The sequence below is a fragment of the Phaseolus vulgaris genome, chromosome 2 (genome assembly GCF_051622355.1).
Source record: "Phaseolus vulgaris cultivar YP4 chromosome 2, ASM5162235v1, whole genome shotgun sequence".
In the NCBI taxonomy this organism is placed as follows: Eukaryota; Viridiplantae; Streptophyta; class Magnoliopsida; order Fabales; family Fabaceae; genus Phaseolus; species Phaseolus vulgaris.
In genome coordinates this window covers 30,105,159-30,127,384 of record NC_143499.1, presented here as the reverse complement: position 1 = coordinate 30,127,384, position 22,226 = coordinate 30,105,159, and the positions used below count along the sequence as shown (strand labels likewise).

General features: G+C 30.3%; 1 protein-coding gene across 2 annotated transcripts; it reads right to left on the bottom strand.

Moving 5' to 3' along the window:
* Positions 1–17,465: 17,465 nt before the first annotated feature.
* LOC137811338 (protein DETOXIFICATION 27) lies at positions 17,466–21,777 on the bottom strand. Of its 2 annotated transcripts, none has more exons than XR_016518611.1 (8): positions 21,326–21,775; positions 20,623–21,164; positions 20,471–20,557; positions 20,077–20,133; positions 18,177–18,428; positions 17,977–18,095; positions 17,761–17,850; positions 17,466–17,682 (listed from the first exon to the last, which is right to left on the bottom strand). XR_016518611.1 is itself a non-coding variant. In XM_068613028.2 (8 exons), the coding sequence occupies exons 1-8, from the start codon at positions 21,596–21,598 to the stop codon at positions 17,623–17,625; spliced, it is 1,467 nt and encodes a 488-aa protein (XP_068469129.1). In that variant the 5' UTR covers positions 21,599–21,777; the 3' UTR covers positions 17,466–17,622. The 2 variants fall into 2 exon arrangements, 1 of the variants encoding a protein (XP_068469129.1); XM_068613028.2 differs by having other exon boundaries at positions 18,177–18,415; positions 21,326–21,777.
* Positions 21,778–22,226: the final 449 nt, after the last annotated feature.

Here is a 22,226-nt window from a genome sequence, read left to right as displayed (position 1 = left end):
CTTAAATCAGATTTTAGAAATCACCAATTGTAAAAGAAAATCAATTAAATCAGATTTCAGCAATTATGGATTAAAAAGAAAATCAATTTGATATGCTTCAGATTTTATTCTTGTGGTGCAGTAGATTCAGGTATTGATTTGCACAAGAATATATTGGAACCAGATTTTAATTTGATAAATCAAATCTGTTGCACTTACACACAATCCAATCAGTTGGGATACCCACAAGCTAATTGGCATAGGCCTGCTGGTTAATAACCGTAAAAGCAGTCAACAATAAAGTGAGAGAGAGAAAAAATAAATCTTTCTCTTTCCTAGTCACAGTTGTGATTTCTGAAACAGGGAATGAAACATGTTAAAACATAAAACAACATATTGAAATTTTCACTGCAGAGGACAATTCAAGCTAATAATACCCAATTCATTTAAAAGAAAGTGAAACCTGTCTTTAGCAAGTGGCTTAGTGAATAGATCAGCTAGTTGAAATTCAGTACCAATGAATTGTATATCACATGTTCCATTAGCTGTATGTTCTCTTAGAAAGTGATGTCTAATTTCAATATGTTTAGTTCTAGAATGCATGACAGGATTCTTAGACAAATTTATGGCACTTGTATTATCACAATTTATAGGTATGTTATTTAACAGAATACCAAAATCACTTAGTTGCTGCCTTAGCCATAAGGTTTGAGCACAACAACTTCCAGCAGCTATGTATTCTGCTTCTACTGTGGAGAGAGCAACACAAGCTTGCTTCTTGCAATGCCAAGAGATTAGACTTGATCCAAGCATGTGACAAGTCCCACTTGTGCTCTTCCTATCAACTTTGCAACCTGCAAAATCAGAATCTGAAAAACCAATCAAATTCAAAGATACCTTGTTAGGATACCACAATCCAACATCCTTTGATCCTTGCAAATATTTCAGAATTCTCTTTGCTGCATTGTAGTGTGATTCCTTTGGATCAGATTGATATCTAGCACATAGACATACAACAAACATAATGTCAGGCCTGCTGGCAGTTAGATATAATAGGGAACCAATTAAACCCCTATACTTTGTTTGATCCACTGATTTTCCTGCAGAATCTTGATCCAACTGACAACTTGTTGAAATAGGAGTGTTGATTGCTTTGCATTGGTTCATATCAAACTTCTTGAGCAGTTCCTTGCAGTATTTTTCTTGACTTATGAAAATCCCATCCTTGAGTTGCTTAACTTGTAGACCAAGGAAGAAATTCATTTCTCCTAACATTGACATCTCAAACTCACTTTTCATGGTTTTCACAAAGTCTTCACACATCTCTTCATTTGTGGATCCAAAGATAATATCATCTACATAGACTTGCACAAGTATGATATCTTCACTTTTCTTCTTTAGAAAGAGAGTTTTATCTGAATTGCCACGGCTATAACCTTGAGACAGCAGAAATTCACTTAGCCTTTCATACCATTGCCTAGGTGCTTGCTTTAATCCATATAAGGCTTTCTTAAGCATGAACACATGTTCTGGATTCTTGTGATCTTCAAACCCTGGAGGCTGAGATACAAACACCTCTTCATTGATGTAGCCATTTAGAAATGCACTCTTGACATCCATTTGAAATAGCTTGAAACCTTGTATGCTGGAAAATGCTAGAAGAAGTCTGACAGCTTCAAGACGTGCTACTGGTGCATAGGTTTCACCAAAATCAATACCTTCTTCTTGGTTATACCCTTTAGCAACCAGTCTTGCTTTATTTCTAGTGATAGCTCCATGTTCATCCATCTTGTTCTTGTACACCCACTTGGTTCCTATGATGTTCATCTCATGCTTCCTTGGAACCAAGGTCCACACTTCATTGTATTCAAACTGGTTTAGCTCTTCCTGCATTGTTGTTATCCAATTGCTATCTTGCAGTGCTTCTTCCAGGCTTTTGGGTTCAATCTGTGACACAAAAGCTACTGTTCTGCAGAAGTTATTGAGTGAATTCCTTGTTGAGACTCCTTTCTCAATTTTACCAATTACATTGTCAAGAGTGAGATCCCTTGGAGTCTTCCATTCCTTAGGCAGTCCTGCATTCACAGTAGATTCTTTGACAGAATTTGGATTAGTAGCATCAAGCTCACTAGATTGATTCTGTTGCATAATTGTTCTTAAATCATCCATACCAGGTTCATCCATAACAGATTGGGGCACAGAAAAATCTGTTTTATCAAACACAACATGTATAGATTCTTCAACAGCAAGCAATCTTTTGTTATATACTCTATAAGCATGACCATTTATAGCATAACCAATATGTATTCCTTCATCTGATTTAGGATCAAACTTCCCCAAATTATCTTTACCATTATTTAAAACAAAGCATTTGCAGCCAAACACCCTAAGATGACTAATGCTAGGCTTCCTACCTTTATACAATTCATAGGGAGTTTTCTTAAGAATTGGTCTAATCAATGTTCTGTTAAGCACATAAGAAGCAGTATATACAACATCAGCCCAAAAATATTTAGGTAAACCAGATTCATTTAGCATAGTCCTAGCTAACTCTTCTAGTGATCTATTCTTTCTTTCAACAACACCATTTTGTTGGGGTGTCCTAGGAGCAGAATAACTATGTATGATCCCATGTTTTTCACAATATTTATCAAACTTTGCATTTTGAAATTCTCCCCCATGATCACTACGAATCTGTTTTATCCTATTTTCATTCTCATTATGCAGAACCTTAGCAAGTTTCTTAAAGGCTTTATATGAATCATTTTTAGAAGCAAGAAACAAAGTCCATGTATATCTTGAAAAGTCATCAACAATCACCAAAGCATAGTAATTTCCAGCTAAGCTAGCAGTCCTAGATGGTCCAAACAAATCCATATGCAAAACATCCAAAGTTTTATTTGAAGAAACCATATCTTCTAATTTAAAGGAAGTTCTAATCTGTTTTCCCTTTACACAAGCATCACACAATCTGTTATTTTGAAACTTTATGTTTGGTAAGCCAGAAACAAGTTCCTTAGATTTTAGCTTGTTCAAGTGATTTGTGTGAATGTGAGCTAGTCTCCTATGCCACAGCCATGACTCATCATTTTTAGATAGCAAACACCCATTTTCAGAACAGCTCTGTATAATGTCTAGGAGATAAATGTTGTTTACCCTTTTTCCAGTGAACAGCACCTTACCAGAATTTTCATTTGAAATTATACAAGTATTTGCTTCGAAATTGACCTTGTATCCCTTGTCACACAGCTGGCTAATGCTTAGAAGACTATGTTTTAGCCCTTCAACATATAGGACATTCTCAATTGTAGTTGAGTCTTTAGTACCAACATCTCCTCTTCCAAGAATTTTTCCTCTATTGTTATCTCCATATGTGACATGCCCTTCAGCTTTGAGTTTCAGATTTATGAACTGAGTCACATCACCAGTCATGTGCTTTGAGCAGCCACTGTCTAGATACCATTGGTTTCTCCTGCTGTTTTTCTGCAACAAAACAGATTTAGCACATATGGTACCCTTTTAGTCTAGGGTCCAGCATGATTAACACCTTTCCTTAGGAAGCCATTTGGCTAAACCTTTAGGAACAAGATATTTCCTAGCCTTACATGTTCTAGATACATGACCAGATTTCATACAATAAAAACATGTTGCAGTATGCATTGTTTTTTAATTACTGAAAGAGGAAAAACCTGTTTTGGAAGGAACAAAGAAACTGGACAGCTTTTTCACATTACCTTTCATTTCAGGATTATATCCTAAACCATTTTTATTGAAAACAGCATTCTGTGAACCTAATAAGGTTTCAAGATTTTCCCTTCCCTTAGTGAATTTTGAAAGTGTTTTCAACAAATACTCAACCTGTTTTTCCAGCTTTTTGCAATTATCACAAGTTTTAATTGATGCATGCAAACATGTCAATTCAAGACTAATTAATTCAGTTTTAGCTTTGTGCAGTTCTTCTTCAAGAGTTTTAACCTTTGGTTCAAGTACCTTATTTACTTTATTCAATCTGTTGCACATTACAGCCAACCTGTTTGCTTCATCATGTGTTTCCTTAAAGGCTAATAGCAGTTGATCATAGTTTTCAGAATCAGTGGAGAAATTACTTACTGAGTCAGAGTTGGATCCCTCATCATTCACCATGAAGCAAAGATTTGCTTTTTCACTTTCAGTTGAAGAATCACTAGATGAGGATACATCATTTTCTTCCCATGAGATATATGCTCTTCTACCTTTCCCTTTGTCACTTCTCTTGCTTGCTGATTTTTCTTTACTTTGATTGTTTGGACAATCAGCTTTTATATGACCTGGTTTACCACATCCAAAGCACGTGTAATTGGAAGAATTTGAATCAATAGGTTGTTTGGAATACCTCTTTCTTTGCTGAGTTCTGTCACGGTTTTTCTTTATAAGAAATCTGCTGAATTTTCTGGTGAGCAGACTCACAGTCTCATCATGTTCTGGATCACCTTCTTCCTCACTTGTATCATGTTCTATGGTAGTTTTCAGAGCAATTCCTTTGGCCTTCTTTTCCACTGTTTCTTGTTCTTTCAATCTTTTCAGCTCAATTTCATGTTCTATCAGCTTTCCAAAAAGTGCAGCAGTGGACATCTTGGATAAATCTCTGGATTCTGAGATTGTTGTTACCTTAGGCTGCCAGCTCCTATCAAGACATTTTAATACCTTAATGTTAAGCTCTTCCTTGTCAAAGACTTTACCAAGGCCAGTGAGATGATTTACAATGTGTGTAAATCGTTTCTGCACATCTGCAATACTTTCTTCAGATTGCATTCTGAACAGCTCATACTCCTGAATTAATGAGTGGTTCCTTGCCCGTTTCACATCATCAGTTCCTTCATGAGTCACCTCTAGTACATCCCACATCTCCTTTGCTGAGTTACATTGAGAGACTCTAAAGAACTCATCCATATTCAGTGCAGAGGTGATGATATTCTTGGCTAAGGAGTCATATTGGGCCTTTTTCTTCTCAGTTTCACTCCATTCAGACCAAGGCTTCTTTATTGTTTCATCTTTGACAACCTGCATAGGTATAAAAGGTCCACTGACCACTGCATCCCAGATTCCCATGTCAATAGATTCCATAAAGATCTTCATCCTAATTTTCCAGAAAGCATAGTTAACACCACCAAACATAGGAGGTCTATTAATAGATGCACCTTCAGCAAAAGGCATTTTAAACTCAGACATCATACACACACTTGAGCAAAATACAAGCCCTAGCTCTTGATACCAATTGTTGGGTCTATTAGTGTCTAAGTTCAAGAGGGGAGGGGTGAATTGAGCTTATAAAATTTTCGCAAGAACACACAATTTTTCAGTATTCCAGAGGCAAAAAGAACAGATTGTTTTTACATGAAACAGATTGATTCTTCAGAGCAGTCTTGGCACAATTTGAATTTTGTTCAATGTAAAATTGTGATCAACAGAGAATTATGACAGAACCAGATCAGCTTAATATTGTGAGGATGAAGGATACAACTGTGCTTAGAAATCAACCAAAAATTACACAACACAAGATTTCAAGAAGTATGATCCTTTCTTAGGTTTTAATGAATGGTCAGTTTGTTCACAATTCACTTAAACCATTATATGCAGCAACCTTGTTTATGATCAGAAAACTTTAACAAATCAGGAAGAACAGTTTTCACTTAACCCAGAATTAACAGATTCAATTTCAAAAGAACAGATTTAGTTCTTGACAGAATTAAGCAAAAACCAGAAAAGAGTGCAGGGATGAGAATACAAGATACACACGTTTTTATACTGGTTCACTCATACAGAGCTACATCCAGTCTCACCTTACCCCAAGGTGGAATTCACTAAAAACAGTGCCAATCACTTACAAAACCAGCAGTTCTTGAACACTACAAGAACAACACACACAATGCTGAAAAACCCTATTTCAGCACACCTTGCACTCCAAGAAACCCTATCAAGGAGTGACTAACACTTACACCTTTACAAAACAGAATAAAGGAAAGATTACACCTGAAAAGAAGATGCAAGAACTCAAAACCAGTAGTTCAATTTGCTGCAGAACTGCACCAGCACCTTCACCAAGCTCAAAGGTTTCCTAGAACAAGCACACTTGAAAATCTCTTTGGAAAACCTTTCAAAAACTCTTTCAATCCTTCTTCTCACATGGAAATTGTTTGATCTCTGTCAAGAGCGTAATTCCTCAGCACTTATTCATGTGAGAGAGTCATTGTTTATATAGAAAACAGTTTCTAACTTCTTTTCAAAAAATAGTTGAAAAGCAGTTAAGAAAACAACAGATTCAGTTTTGAACTTAACAGATTTATTTTGTGAAAACTGCCAACTCAGCTTAACAGAAATAACTGTCTGAGTGGTACCTTTGGTGCCCTAACTAACTTGTGAAAAACCTTTCAGCAGACCAAAGAATAAACATGTTCTTTCACAGTAAAACAGATTAAAGTATAACACACAGGCCAGCTCAGCTTAACTGAAATAACGAACTGAGTTTTCCCTTGGTGCCTTAACAGAAATTTAGAAAAGCCTTTTAACAGAGAAGAAATAAAGAGATTCTTTCTCCATAAAAGAGATTTATTTGTGTACTGTTTTAAAACTGTTAAAAACATTTTAAAGAGCTTTTCAAAACTTATTTAACGAAAGCCTTTTTAACAGAGAAGAAATAAACAGATTCTTTCTCCATAAAACAGATTTATTTGTGTACTGTTTTAAAACTGTTAAAAACATTTCAAAAGGATTTTCAAAAACCATTTAACCACATCATGTGCTTGATCTAGACTTGGTTAGGCATCTAGAATAGGTTACACGGCAAAAGGCAATCATACACACTTACAAGCCTAATTACAAATGAATCTAAAAACCTATTACAATCTTCAAAGCACTCAAGCCATTTTCTTCATCAAACACACATCAAGTCTTGGTAGGGAAGAAGCTTCCTCCAACTTCAACAATCTCCCCCTGTTTGATGGAGACAAATTCCCTTTGCTTTGCACAGCTTTGAAGAAAGATCATGACCAAATCTGTACAGAACCATATACACAGAAAACAGGTGTTAAAGCAGAACAACAGATTTAGAAATGATATACCTGCAGATTTAACATCTGAATTATATCAGCAGCCACTGTGAATATCATCTGCAGAACCTGTACGAGGCTATTCTTAGGCTGTTCTGTACTAGGCTATTCTTCTCCCCCTTTGGATTCATCAAACAGAATGGGAGCACAAAATACCACAGAAAAAATAATAGCCATACATAACAGTTCAAATAAAACCAATAAGCCATAGAGGTTCATTACAAACCACAAAACAACTAAAAACCAGTGCAGAAAAAACAGTACAGATTAATTTCAAATTGTTCAACAACATATAAAAGATAAAGACTTAGAAATAGGATCACTTGTTGTTGTAATAAAGCTCAGCTAGCTGCACTTGAACTCCTTCAAGTTGGTCATCCAAGTGTTGAAACCTGGCGTAGGTCATTTCATAGTGTGCTTTCTGCTCATATGTGAGTGTGTCCAACCTGCTTAGCACTTGTCTTTCAAACATTAATATATCCGTACATCTGTACATCCATCCATACATACATAAATAGATACATTCATCCATACATACATTCATACATCTATCCAAAAATACATCCATATATACATTCATACATCCATTCATTCATTCATACATACATACATAAATACAAACATCCACACATCCATCCATTCATACATACATAATACATCAATCCATACATACATTCATACATATATATACATATATATATAGACACACACACACACTCATTCATACATACACGCATACAACCATCCATCCATCCATCTATACATACATCCATCTATCCATATTGCAAAGATGGGGTAAAAGGTTTTATTCTTTTTTTATATGAATCAGAAAAATATTTTTGTGACACGCGATATTATTTTTTATGAAAATCATTTTTCTTTTTTATAAGGACAACATAGATACCAATTTGGACACACGTGATATGTTTAAGCATTTGCTTCCTTTTATTTCTAATAATGATATTATTGTGCCTACATCTGTAATGCTTTGTTTAGATTAGAGTGTGGATTTGAGATGATTTGAAGGGAAAGTGTGAAGAAAGTGATGTCGTTTGAATTAAGGTGAATATGAAAAAGTGTAGGGAAAGTTTATGAAAATTTGTGAATGATGTGATAGATGTAATTAAAATTGTATTTTTTTAATTGATAAAAATGTAAGTTTACAAAATTAACTTTATATTTAAAAATTCTTAAAAATTTAATTTATTTATCTATAAATTATAATTATTTTAATTATTTTTAGTGATTAAAATATTATTTTAAATAATATATTAGAACTATTTGATAAAAATATTTAAATGATATAAGTTTTAATAAAAAAATATTTAAATATTTATAATTAAAAATATTTGATAAAAAAAATATTTGATATATTAAATAACATTATTATTTTTATTTTTTATAATTAATATAATTATTGTATATTTTTTATTACAAAAAAATATTTATTATTATTAATAATAATTATAATTATAATAATTATTGATTATTATACATTTTTCTAACATAAAATTATTTAACATTTAATATTTTTATTTTTTAAATATTATTATATTATATTTAATTATGTAATTTTATTAAAAATAATATATATATATATATATATCTTTCTTCGCAAATCTGGGAAGAAAGTTTTTCACACAAAATACTCTTGATTTGCGTGTTATTCTAAATATATTCTCTCGATTTGTGTGTTTCAGTTCAGCATAGTAAATCCTCGAGCATTCCTTGCCTTTCTCTCGTTTGAAGCAAATAGACCTTTAGTGATATTGTTCCTTCAGTTTCTGAAACTGTATTACCACCACCCAGTCTTCCTACTACTAATTCTTCTACACCATTACATTTAATTGATACTGATGTCTTGCAACAACAACAACATTCTGATCCACAACCTTCATTTGTTCGAGTTTCTACTCGTCTCAAACAACCACCTGGATACTTGAAGGACTATCACACTACTTTCTTCTCTTCAAAAGATGTTACCAATCATTCTTCAGGTACTAAATATCCTATTCAAAAGTATCTCTCATATCATAATTGTTCTCCTACATATTCTTCTTTTTGTCATAATATTTCTTCTATCCAAGAACCTAAATCATTTAAAGAGGCGATATAACATTATTGTTGGAAATAAGCTATGCAACGTGAACTTGATGCTCTTGAGTATAATGAAACATGGTCTTTGATGGATTTTCCTCTTGGAAAGCGTCCTATTGGGTGTAAATGGGTTTTCAAAGCCAAGCATAAACCAGACGACACCATTGATAAGTACAAGGCTCGTTTGGTTTCCAAAGGATATACTCAAACCCAAGGTATTGAGTATTTTGAGACTTTCTATTCGGTAGTTAAAATTACTACTATTCGATTTATTTTGTCTTTAGCAAGTGTTTTTCTTCATCAACTAGATGTGAATAATGTTTTTCTTCATAGCGATCTTGATGAAGAAATTTACATGACTCCTCTTGCAGGCCTTACTCTTTCTCATCCAACGCAAGTTTGTAAACTTAGAAAATCTTTATATGGACTAAAGCAAGCAAGTCAGCAATGGAACTCAAAACTAACTCAGAATATAATACAACTTGGTTATGTTCACGGTACAATTGATCATTCTTTATTTATTCGCACATACAATCATTCTTTCACCACTTTGATACCATATTAGTTTTGGATATCCCATTTCATTTAGAGAAAGAAAAGGAAAGGGAGAAAAGAAAAAAATGATATATTTTATTAATCAAGAATGGTTACTCACTTACATTATTGAGTGTCATATTTATATAGCACATCAAAAGATAAAAGATAAAAAAAAACTAGAAATACCTGACAACTGATGATAGAGCAATTTTTGTACAACTGATGATAGAGCCGTTTTATAGTTGATGATAGAGCAGTTACAACTGATATGATAGTTACAACTGAAAACCTAAAATATTATATGAGATCTAATATTTCTTTTATTTTTTTAGTTAAAATTAAGTTTTAACCTGATAATTCATCGATCAAGAGTTTATATTAAATTTCAAAATAAATGATGACAGCGAGACTTCAGTTTTGATTTTTTTTAAGACAACTTCCGTCATGATTTAGTAAAAGTATCGTTAAAAAATAATAGTATGATGTGAAATTATTCTTATATTTGGGAGGAGAAAGATCAGTTTTTTTTTTTATCAGCAAAGAAAGAGGAGAAAGATCAGTAATTTTAATTGATTGGTGGGGTGACGAATTAATGAGAGAGTAATAGCTGGTTTATAGAATTAGTGAAAATTAGGAAGCTTAAGATATGACAATGAATGAATTAGTTGTAATTGGTAAAATGATGAGTATTATGTAAACTGGTTTCCCGAACCTTTGGCGTGCGAAGCATGGATTAGGCAGCATGAATGTGAGACGACAAAATATGTCTCAGCTTTAGCTAATAATAATTGAGTGACATAAACAAAAGGTGATATCACCATCCTTTATGCTTTTTATTTTATCATTAGTTCACTAATTTAGTTAATTATCATGTTCCCCTTTTTTAAATAACTACATAAACCTGTTCTTTCACATCAAAATTCATGTAACCTACCATTTGGTGCGCTTCAATTTCACACTTTTTCTGATTCGATTGCCAGAAAGTTCAATCAGCAGCAAAGAAGGAAATGATTTAAAGTGTATGAGATTATCTCCCAACCGTTATTTACTATATTTCAATGCTAGAAAGGACCTTCTTTATATGCATATCATCAATCAATGAATCTATCTATAACGTCTTTTCTTCTCATCATAATAAAAAATATTACCACTTTTGTGATTATTTTGCATTAATTTGAAACCAAACTCTACATTTGTAATTATTTATAAATCTACACTATTTTGTTGTTAAATATATTTTTTGTCATATACTTTTGAGTGCTGCTAGTTCAATTTGAGCTATTCTAGATATTTATAGTAAAAAAATTAATAAAATAAGTTTTTATCAATGTTTTCATTTACATAGCAAACTATTCTAACGTAAATTATTATAATATTATAATATATACATCAATAAATCAACATAAAATATTTTAATATTATGATTCACCAAAATTCATTTGTTACATTAGGACTTATTTAAGTACAAGAAATATAAAATTTAGACTATAATAAAAAATAATTTTGCATATAATATTAAAAAAAAAATATTTAAAGAAATGAGGCCATTGACGGAATACTTAGGAATCAACTTTTTAATTCTGATGGCGAGTCTCCATTTTTCTACTAGGGAAACACATGTTATTATTCCATTTATAGATAGTAACCTAAAGAATTTTAAATAATTTATAAATTAATCAGGTATTTTAGAAAAATTATTTAGGTTTGTGAAAATAATTATTGGAAATCTTATAAACTCTTATTAAAATATTTTAGTAAAGTTTACTTATAATTTTTAAATAAAAATTTATTTGATAAAACCAAATTAAATAAATAAAAACATTTGAGAGTAAGATATTGATTCACATAATTTAAATTTAATTTTGTTTTAATCTTAAAGTTCAATATAATTCTAATTTTGGTCTCCAAATTAGAAAAAAACCATCTATCTCCTCAAAATTTAAAAAAATATAATTTAAACTATAAAATACCAAATTTGAGATATTGAAAATATATATTTTTTAAAATTATTTTCAATCCCTAAATTTATTGTTTAAAAATTAAAGTAATATTTTATAGACTTTGAGGAACTAAACTAAACCCTTTTAAGTTTAGGAATTATAAAGGATTTATTTCAAATTTCAGAATTAAAATATGATTAAACTTGTATATTATGATGTAGTTTTATTTTTAGTTTTGTCATATACTTTTTTTATTTTATCTTTTATCAATTGACATATGTCATATACTTTTAGTTTATAAATAATGTATGTAATATTCAATCTTTCGAGGTTACTTAATTGTCCTTAACTATTCTTTTAACTTGTGATCTTATGATACATTACTCTATAACTTTTGTTTTGATAAAAATACTACATTTCTTTAGTCTCTATGATATATTTAGTTTTTTTCCGCCGACTCTTAAGACAATAAAGTAACGACAAGGTAAACAATTTAAATATCTCATACACTAGTTTAAAATTAATTATTGTAATGACATTGAATTATTTAAGTGAATTGTATGAAAATCAAAATTAAATGCAGACCAAAATTTGTTGAAGTTAAAAAAGACAGAGTATGAACCACCGAGAGCTAGTGTTATACTATGACATATGTCAATTGTCATGATCTTGCTTTTGCTTTTAATTTAATTAATTGCCATCTATTTGTTCACACCAACTTTTGAAAGGAAAAGAGAGGTTAAAATGGAAAGAAGAAGAGATAAGTATAATCTGAACAAACAAAAAAATCTATCTCACCTTCTTTGCCTTTGCCTTTTATTTCAAAATCTTTAATCATTTTGTTCTAAGCAAAAGTTATCCAAGTTTGAGGAGGATTTTCACCCTAAACAAGTTCTGCACCATTTCTCACAAATATCTTAATGAATAGTAGCTTTCTCATTATTATTATATTGATGATAATAATAATGAAATTGTCTTTTCAAATAATAATAATGCTAACAATCAAATGTAAACCATTTTTAACACGACAGGACTCATACCCTCCTTAATTTAGTTCAGTGTCTGCCTTAAATTGCAATGGAATAAATCCTATAAACAGAAAACGTTATATAGGAAGAAAAAAAAAACACTTGGATGATGGTTAATTAATCAATGAAAAATAGTTCCATATTTTGGGAGGTAAGTTTGATTTTTTTTTAAATATCAATAGATGAACGTGTAAGACATTTTATAATATTATTTAATTATAAATCATCCTAATTTGTTATTTTTATAAAAAGTAGGTTAAAATTGCAATAGCAAGTGTTTGGGCTTTGGGCAAAGTAGTTTGTTGAAGTCTTTATCCCCATTTTGAGGTTATGAGGAACTTATCTTATCCCAATCTCATTATTGATAATGGAGTTGTGGTGATGAGAGTTTGGACCACATTCATTCATGTGATATTCACAAATTTCTAATGCAACTACTAATTATCTACCAACTATTTCCTTTTCATAATCACTTTCTTCCTCTTTCTTTTTATCTCACCAATTCCTTCTCATGCTTATTCCATATGTGAATCATGTTTCCTGATATTTTTTTAAATTATCTTAAAATTGTAAAACTGTCAACTGTGACTGATTTTAGGTTTAATTCTTAAATTTTTGGAATAACGTTGATTTTTTCTTTAGTGTCAATATATATATAATGTTGATAAAACTTGCGACGTGACACTAAGAGATATTAGAAACTGTGACAGGACATGATGATAACTATTGACCGTCCATCAATATTGTTGTTGGTATGAAATAAGTAAGAAGTAAATTTTGTGAAATGGTAAAAATATTTTTGAATTTAAAAAATTGGAATAGATTTGATGTTATAGTAAGAATTTGTAAGGGAATAAGAAAGTGAAGGTGTAGAGAAGAGTTGAAAAAGAGTGGAGAATGTGATTGGTGGGTGTGTGATTGAGCACCCACAAGCCTAACATAGAGAACACCCCAACATGTGTTGTGAGCATTACCCCAACCTTCAGTGAACAATGCAAACATAGATGGACCTGTTGCTCACACAACAATGACAAAACACTCTACCAATCAACTTTTATGGCACACGTGACCTCTGTCAGCTCCATCCACTGTTGTCACTTTACCTATTCTTCTCATACACACTATTTTCAACCATTCTTTCTCCTTTTTAATTAATATGCTCAAACAATGCCTACTTTCCCTTTTTATAATCATACCAAATATTATCTTCATACAATTTCCAAATCACTTTCCTCTGTCAAGGATTTTTCTTTCTGCCTCCATCTTTATGGATAACAACTCACATGCATATGCTATACCTTCAAATCTTACACATTTTTAACCTACCTTGCTTTTTCTTTTCACCGTTTTCTCCCATATTTTACAAAACAACACATTCTTCTAAGGATTTCTCCAAACGGGGCCGTGCATTTCCAATGCCATACTCTTTCGATATGAAAGTATTTGGACCACGATTTGTGTTGGTTTCAGAATTGGAGGTTATTTTCTTCATTGATACAAAAATTAAGCAATTAGAAATTCTAGCCAAATATTCTTTTTCAAATAGTAGTTTTTATTAATTTTTGTAGTTATAAATAACTGAAGAGTCATTAAAAAATATTTTCTATTAGTTCAGAGTGTAGATTAGATTTATTTAACCTATAGTCATATTAACTCCTCACTCAATCGAGTCAAAATTCCTCAAGGATTGTAATCTTATGGTGTGTATGTATCCACAAGGAGTTTTAAGTAGCTATAAGAGAGCCCATCAGTCTGCACCCATACGAGCCCAATAGAGGGGCAGTGTTAATCAAAAGAACATTTGGGCTCCAAAGTTCAAAGCCCACTATTAATACAACTTTATGTATTTTCATTTAAAATTATAATATTAACTATTAATTTGGTGTTTACTAATAAAGAAGGTGATTAGAGAATGACGATTGGCAATTATTTCCTGCATCCAATGTTTTCAATGTAAAATGATAAAATTTCCTTTTTAGTTTTTAAATAAAAGGAGATAGGTGAGATTCTGGATTTAGTATTTCGAAATACATTTTTTAATTTGGATTTTTGAAATATATTTAGATTTCAGAATTCCTTTTCTAAAATATGTTTAGATTTTTTTCTGAAATACATTTCAGAAATCCATTTTTTAGCGTATTTTATTTTTAAAATATTTTTTTTTATTCTGGAATTTTTTTTAATGGAATTTTGATTTTCCAACTTTATTTCAAAATTTTATTTCTGAACTATAAAAAACTATTTAGATTTTTTTTTCTCATAATATATTTCTTAATTCTGGATTTTCAATTCTGAAATGAATGACAATTTTGAAAATTAAAAAAAAAAAAATTGATTGGGTGCTGAGGCAATTTCCATGATGATAAGCTAACCCTACGAAGAAGCCCATTCATTCCTCTTTTGCTGGGCATGTGCATTTGAAAAGGAAAGCAAGTACTAACTATTTCTTCCTGCACCTCCATATATTCTTCTGCCACCTCATATAAAACGTGAAAAATATCTTTTTATTCTTCTTGTGTCATTCCATAGAATAGTTTTCGGTTTATGTAATCTAACATACATTTAAAAAAAAATTCTGAATTACATAATCTGGAAATTAAAAAAAAATTTCATGTAATCCAAAAACTAATCATTCATCTAAAAAATTTTCTAAATTATATAATCCGATAGCTAAATTTGTAAAAAGATTTTTAGATTATGTAATTTAAAATATTATAGAAAAATATTTTTAAAAATACGAAAATTTATGAAAGTAAAAAAAACAATAAAGTACTTGATGAGTTATAGGTATAGGTCCATTTAATGAAATGCAACATTAGAAAATGATATTTTAGGACCCACTGATAAAAAAAAGCAGCTTAACAACTAATATACTACTATATTAGTTATAATTTTTTATTTTTTTATTTAAAATATTAATGTATATCATTATATTATTAAAATAAATTATAAAATGACTTTTTTTTCTTTGAAATAATGTGAAAGTTTATATTTTGTGTGTAATATACCTCAATGGCCCAATCTCAATTAATGGTCCACAAAAAATTAACCTAGCCCAGACTTCTTGGTCGTTGTTTCTTAACATAAATAATTAATGCTAATTAGTATTTTTATGAATTTAATACGATTTAAGATCATATATATTTTCTAAACTTATATACAAGTAATTATTTTAAAGAAAATATAACAAACAAGTTATAATTTAAATATAAACAAAATTTAATTAGTTTGACATTGTTTAATATTGTTATTTTAAAACGTTTTAAAGTTAATTTAGTATGCAATTCGTGTGAAATAAATATGATTAAATAGTTCAAGAAATTTACTTTTTTAAACATTAAATGAAATTAATTAACATTATTAACCAGTATTAAATGAAATATTTTTATTTGAGTGCTCTCTCTAAACTTAAATGTAAACAAGAAAAAATAGTCATATGTATGGGATTTAAATATAAACAAAATTTGAACTTCATTGTTTTTTAATGAAATTATTTTTAAAAAATACTCTCATATTTAAATAAGTATAAAATTTTAAATAAATATAATTAAAAAATTTAAGAAAATGTACTTTATTTTATCGAAAGAAAATTTTAATAAATTTAATAAATATTTTAATTCGTGTGAAATTAGATAAGACTATTATGAAAAATTTATAAAAAAATAATTGATCACATCAATTCTCGTTATAAAAGTTTGTCTTAATGTTATACGCCTATTTTTCTACTTTAAAATAAGTGATTGATAGTTTTTCTTATTAAAGTTAAAAAAAGTGATTAATAATTTTAATAAATGATGTTTATTTACAAAAAAAAAAAAACCATTAAATAAAAATTAATTTTAGAGACAAAATATAATTAGTTACTATATTGACTAAATTAGATATCATTTTAGAGATTAAAAAAATTTGTAATTTCTAAATTAGTTTCTATTATTTTTAAATAGTTTTTAAATTAGTTTCTATTATTGTTAAATAGAAATTATTTGATAATAATAGAACTAATTTAAAAATAAAAAAATTATTTTAGTGTCTAAAAGATCTCTAATTTAATCATTATAGCAACTAATTATTTGTTTATCTTTAAAATTGATTTTTATTTAATGATTTGCTTGTAGTGATTGTTTAAGCATTCAATACTAAAAATCATATTATATTAATAATTTATTTTAGGAAAATTAGAATATAATATGTTTTTTTATTCCTAAACTGTTTCTTTATACGAATTATTTATTCTAATTTCTCGTAAATAATAAAATTCTCTTAAAAAAAAGATGAATAATAAGTTATCGTTTCTTCACATTTTATTATATTATAAGAAAAATATGTTCAGTGCCTCTTGATTAAGATGGACATTATTTATTCGATAACTAGTATTTTCCTACTAATTAATTCAAGATTTAATTGACGTAAAATTAAAAAAAAAAATACAAATTTTGAATTCTTCAATAATTTTTCTCCATACATATTTAAAAAGATATGCAACAAGAAAAAATTATAAACTATTTAAAAAACTTAAAATATATTCTTCTGTTATTAAATATTTCCTCTTACTATACAGAATATTTTTGAAAAAATTGTTGTTATTAACCTCGTCTCATCTTCATACAAGCATTTTTCCTTATTTTACAACGATTCAGTGTAATTGTGTACCGTGTAAAACTAGGTGGTAAGATCCATTGGTGTATAAATTGAATTATATATACTTTTCAAATTGGTTAGTTTCCAAGCTTATATTCTTAGTAGCAACTCATGCTGCTGGATCTTGATTGATAAATACAAATGTCACACAATCCCAAACATCATAAAAATTGACATTTTGTTCTTTGTTTGATTTTAGTCTGCGATCCATAATGAGTTAATCAGTGTAATGTTTTGACTAAATTGATTTATATTCTGACAACATGTGGACTATATTGGTTGTTTTAGTATTACAGATGAAATAAATATGCAGATACGTTAGTTGAGTTCCTGTTTTGGATCTGCCCACTTGGTTAAACGCATTTTTGCGATCTCAGCCTGAATTAAGATCAGATAAATGAAAGTGAGGAGCATTAACACCACTGAAAAGAAAAGAAAAAAAACTAAGCAAGTTACCTCTTTTTCCCAGTCGCACTGAATGGTAATGATGCTCAATACTAATGTCTGAGTAGCTGTGCCACCAAAAATCATCCCCGCCCAGATTCCCTTTGTTCATTTCCATTACCAAATTGTGTAAGAATCATATGTTAATGCATGTGAAATTCACATATTCTGGGTAAATAAACTGCATAAATGTGTAGAAAGTAGACAAAAAGATGGCAACAAACATACCATAACTCCTAGTTTGAAAACCCAGCCCATCAAAAATCCAAGAGGCACCCCAATAATATAGTAGCAACCCAAGTTTATGTATGCCACATATGATTGCCAACCTGATCCTACAGCCACTCCTGTTGAAATCATCCAAAAAGGGAATAACATTCATTCATGATTTTGTAATTTCTAATCAAAGTTTAACTAGCAATAGATACCTGAGAGAACTGGTTGAACACTGTTGAGCAGAATTGTGAAGGCTAATAGAAGAGAAAGGTCGTTGACTTGGTCAAGGACAGGTTTGCTATTAGAGAATATGTAGCCGAATTTATCATGCAATATCAAAATCAACATCCAGAAGAAGAGTCCTATAATAACCGATGTTACCACAGATACTGTAGTAGCAAACTTGGCTCCTTTTCCATTCCCAGCTCCAAGCTCGTTTGCAACTCTCACTCTGCACATTGCATCTTAACTAACAACATTACTATTTACAACATTTCTAGATCCTTCTAACTATATAAATTAAAAAATTATTTTTAACACTCTTCCTTGTAAGTTTTAATGTTTTCTTTACATTATGCCAAAAGGGTCATCCCTTGAATTGGTTTATAATCCTGAATTCAAAATAGCTCATTATACCTTGTATGGTTATATGTTTTAAAATTAGCTGAAAGTTGAAAGATTAACTAAGAATTAAAAAAGTTAGTTAAATGATAGAATTTAGATAATTGGTAGTTAAAATTTTAATAATTAATTAAATATTAATTTAAAAATTATTTAACAATAATTTAGAAACTAATTTAAAAATAAATAAAAATTATCTTTAAAATATCTCTAATTTAGTAAATATAACAACTAACTATTTTTTATCTAAAATTAGTTTCTATCTAATAATTTTTTTTAGTGAATACTTTACTAAAAAAAATTAAATAACTAAGAATTATTACCAAATAACACTAAATCAATAATTCAAAAAGGTCTAACAACAATAAAATAAAAATCCAAAAAGGATTAGAAATTAGCATTCTTTATTATTATTTTAAGAGGTGAGATGGTAGATTATAAATTCTAACTAGGTATATTTTAAAACATTAATAGAGTAAATTATTAAAATAAATTTTAATTATTAAGCAATTATCTTGTTAAATATAAAAATAATTTTTCTTTTTTCATTATTCCCAAAAAATTAGATGACCTTTGTAAAAGGTAAGATGGTGATGTGTACATGTGGCTAGAAATTGCAGGACACTTTCTTAGCCAAACAATTGTTCTTAGCCTCTGCTTGTTTTTTTTCATCCTCTCTTCAAACCTATGCAAGATGGTCTATTTATGCAGACAAAGCTTGTTTGTTTCTGATACAACGGTAAACTACGAGAATTAAATACAGAAAAAATATAATTCATTATTTTTATGATTTTTAATTTTTTAAAATAACGATATAATTAATTATGTAGCAAACATATAAACATAGTTGTTAAAAATGAAAATAAAACAATTTACTTAGTATTTTGTATCCTTCAATTCTTGCTATATGATAATACTGTATGGTCACTGCCTCCATATGGAGCAGTCAGAACACAAAAGCAGAGGATGTCATTGTTATGAGCTATTGGGACCATGACAAATATTTAATATTAAAAAATGTCAGATAGTGAGAAAGAAAAGGGTGAAAATAGTTTTAAAAAAGGAGGAATGTACTCGAAAGGAACCTATGTTGAAATAGGTGTCATGAGGGCAAGACTAATCCTATACTCCCCGACAAAAAGAAAGATCACCTGTTAATAATGCACAAGTTTGGCTTCACTTCTTGTATTGTACCAACTTTTTCTATGACTTCTCTTTCATTGACATTACTAATTTGTGGTGAATGGTGATTGAGGAGAAAAGGTTCATCTTTACTTGCACCACTTCACGATAACAACCTCAATCACCACGCAATTTTCTAGGGTCATTGTTGCTGCTTCTCTATGGTTCCTCAACCTAACCGCATTCTCCTCGCAGTCTATATTTTTATCAATTATATCTAGAGTTTCTTCTGCGCCCACCATATTTTACTTGTGCACAACTAAAAACTAGAATAAATAAAAACAAAAAGAGAAAAATTTTATATATTACCCTGTTGCAGCAAAGAATGCCAGAGGAATCATCAACTCCAAGCTATTGACGGTCATACTGCCGAACAGAGCACATCATTGGCAAAAAGATATTATCAGAAAAAAGTAACTAAAAAGTGCAGTCAGTCATTTTTTTTTGGTAATTAAACGCGTGTATCATAAACTATTTTAAATAGCTTTTCACAAAATTAATTATACTTTTAACCAAGGTGATGTTTATTGTTGTAAGTAAACATAGACTAACTCTTATTTAAAATCTTTACATTAGCAAACACTAGATGACTTTACATATCAGCCTTTTACAGAAGATTTAAAAGTTTATAGAATCAAGAACTAAAAGAAAAGGCATAACAAGTCGTACAAGAGTAGAAGGATGGCAAAAGTAGTAAAAATACCATATGGATAAAGCATCCACAGCAATCTCTGCATTCTCAAGGTTCCCCGTCATCACTATCAGAATTTTGTAATACCAATTCTCCAAGCTGCAAAACACAAGCTGAGAAACACAAGAACAAAAAGTTGAAAGGGAGAGAGAGAGAGAGAGTACCAGAGCATGACTCCAGCAGCAGCAGAGAGTTTGAGAAAGTCCCAAAGGCCAGAGAAAGCTTCAACTGAAAAACCAGTCCAAGTGAGAGGGCACCCACCCCAAACGCTGTAGCCAAAAAGCCCCAAGGTGAGGACCCACCACGAGAAGTTAATGGTTGCAGCAGCGCCAATAACTCCGAACTCGAGCTTGAACACGAACAACCAGCTCACGAACACATGCACCAAGAGCGCCACCAGAGACACCCACGCAATAGGCGCAGTCTTCAGCTGGCACTGCAAGAACCTCTGCAGAGGGAACTGAAACGCAAACGCGAAGTGCACCGGTAGCATCCATATCGACACCGTACCGGATAACTCCGCCAGCTCATCGGGCTGCCCCAACAGCTTCAACACCGGCGAGGCAAACAAGTACAGAGGCAAAAGCAAGATACAGCAAATGAAAAGAACGATCCACGAACGCTGCATGTAAATGCCTAACATGTAGTACTTTTTCGCTCCAAAGGCTTGCCCACACAGCGTTTCTAAGGCACTTGCCATACCCAACTACTCCAATTACAAAACATTGATATTAATAATTTGGTTTAATCAATTTACGAAACTGCTTTGTAATCAGAATTGTAATTTTAATTCAGTTGTTTAAATTAATATTTAGTGTGAGGCTTTGATGAAAATTGAAGGAGTTGAAACTTTATAGTGAAACATACCAAGAGGCCAAAGTCGAAGCCAACGACGACATTATTGGCAATGGAGATGGCGGCGAGTTCGAGGTCACCGAGACGGCCAGCGAAGGCTTGGGTGATGACTAACATGGAATAGGATAAAACGCGGCTCAAAATTGAAGGGCCTACTATGTGCCAAAGCTTCTTTGACTCCATCCAAAACCTTGGTGCCAGTTTTTGGTCTTGTTCATCATCTCTTTCATCTTCCAGCAGTGGAAGATTTGCTTCTTCTAATGGTGAATCCTCCTTGCTTGGCATAGCAATATGTTGTGGTGTTAAGGGTAAAGATTCTTTGGATTCTAAAGAGTGAAAAGCCGAAACTGAAAGGAAAATGAAGAATGAAAGGAAGAGGAGTAACGATAGGTTCAAAAGTTAGGTTTTAGAAGATAACTTGTTTTTCTCCGGACATAATGGTTCAATTTTTTTCTTAGATTTACAATACAACACTATAAATGGTTCATTTATGGAAGAAAAAAAAATTGTAAAAAAAGAAAACACAATAAAAAAGAGGTCAAATTGGATTTTAAAAAATTTAAGGAAATATTTTCTATAATTATTCGATGATAAAAGAAATTAACTTTAACACTCAATTTTAATATCCTTATTTATTTATTATAATTATCTATTTAAATATTTACATATATACTTATCAGTTATACAATATTTCAAATATTTTTCATATATAAAGTTTAAAAGATATATATACAATAAAACTAAAACTCAAAAGAAAATACCGGATAAGAATAGAGTTGTGTCACCTTAAACATAATTTAATACACTATCATCACATATTTTAAAACAAACACACAATAAATAGTAGGGTAAGCTAGTAATTTTAAAACTTTCAATAAAGCTTTAAATAAAACAAATTTCATCACAAACATAT

Excerpts from the sequence above, each read along its gene's own strand:
- LOC137811338 (XM_068613028.2), bottom strand. The coding sequence starts at position 21,598 with ATGCCAAGCAAGGAGGATTCACCATTAGAAGAAGCAAATCTTCCACTG. Across the intron at positions 21,165-21,325 it reads GCTTCGACTTTGGCCTCTTG|TTGGGTATGGCAAGTGCCTT; the intron begins GTATGTTTCACT and ends TAATTGGAGTAG. Across the intron at positions 17,851-17,976 it reads TTTTCAAACTAGGAGTTATG|GGAATCTGGGCGGGGATGAT; the intron begins GTATGTTTGTTG and ends AAATGAACAAAG.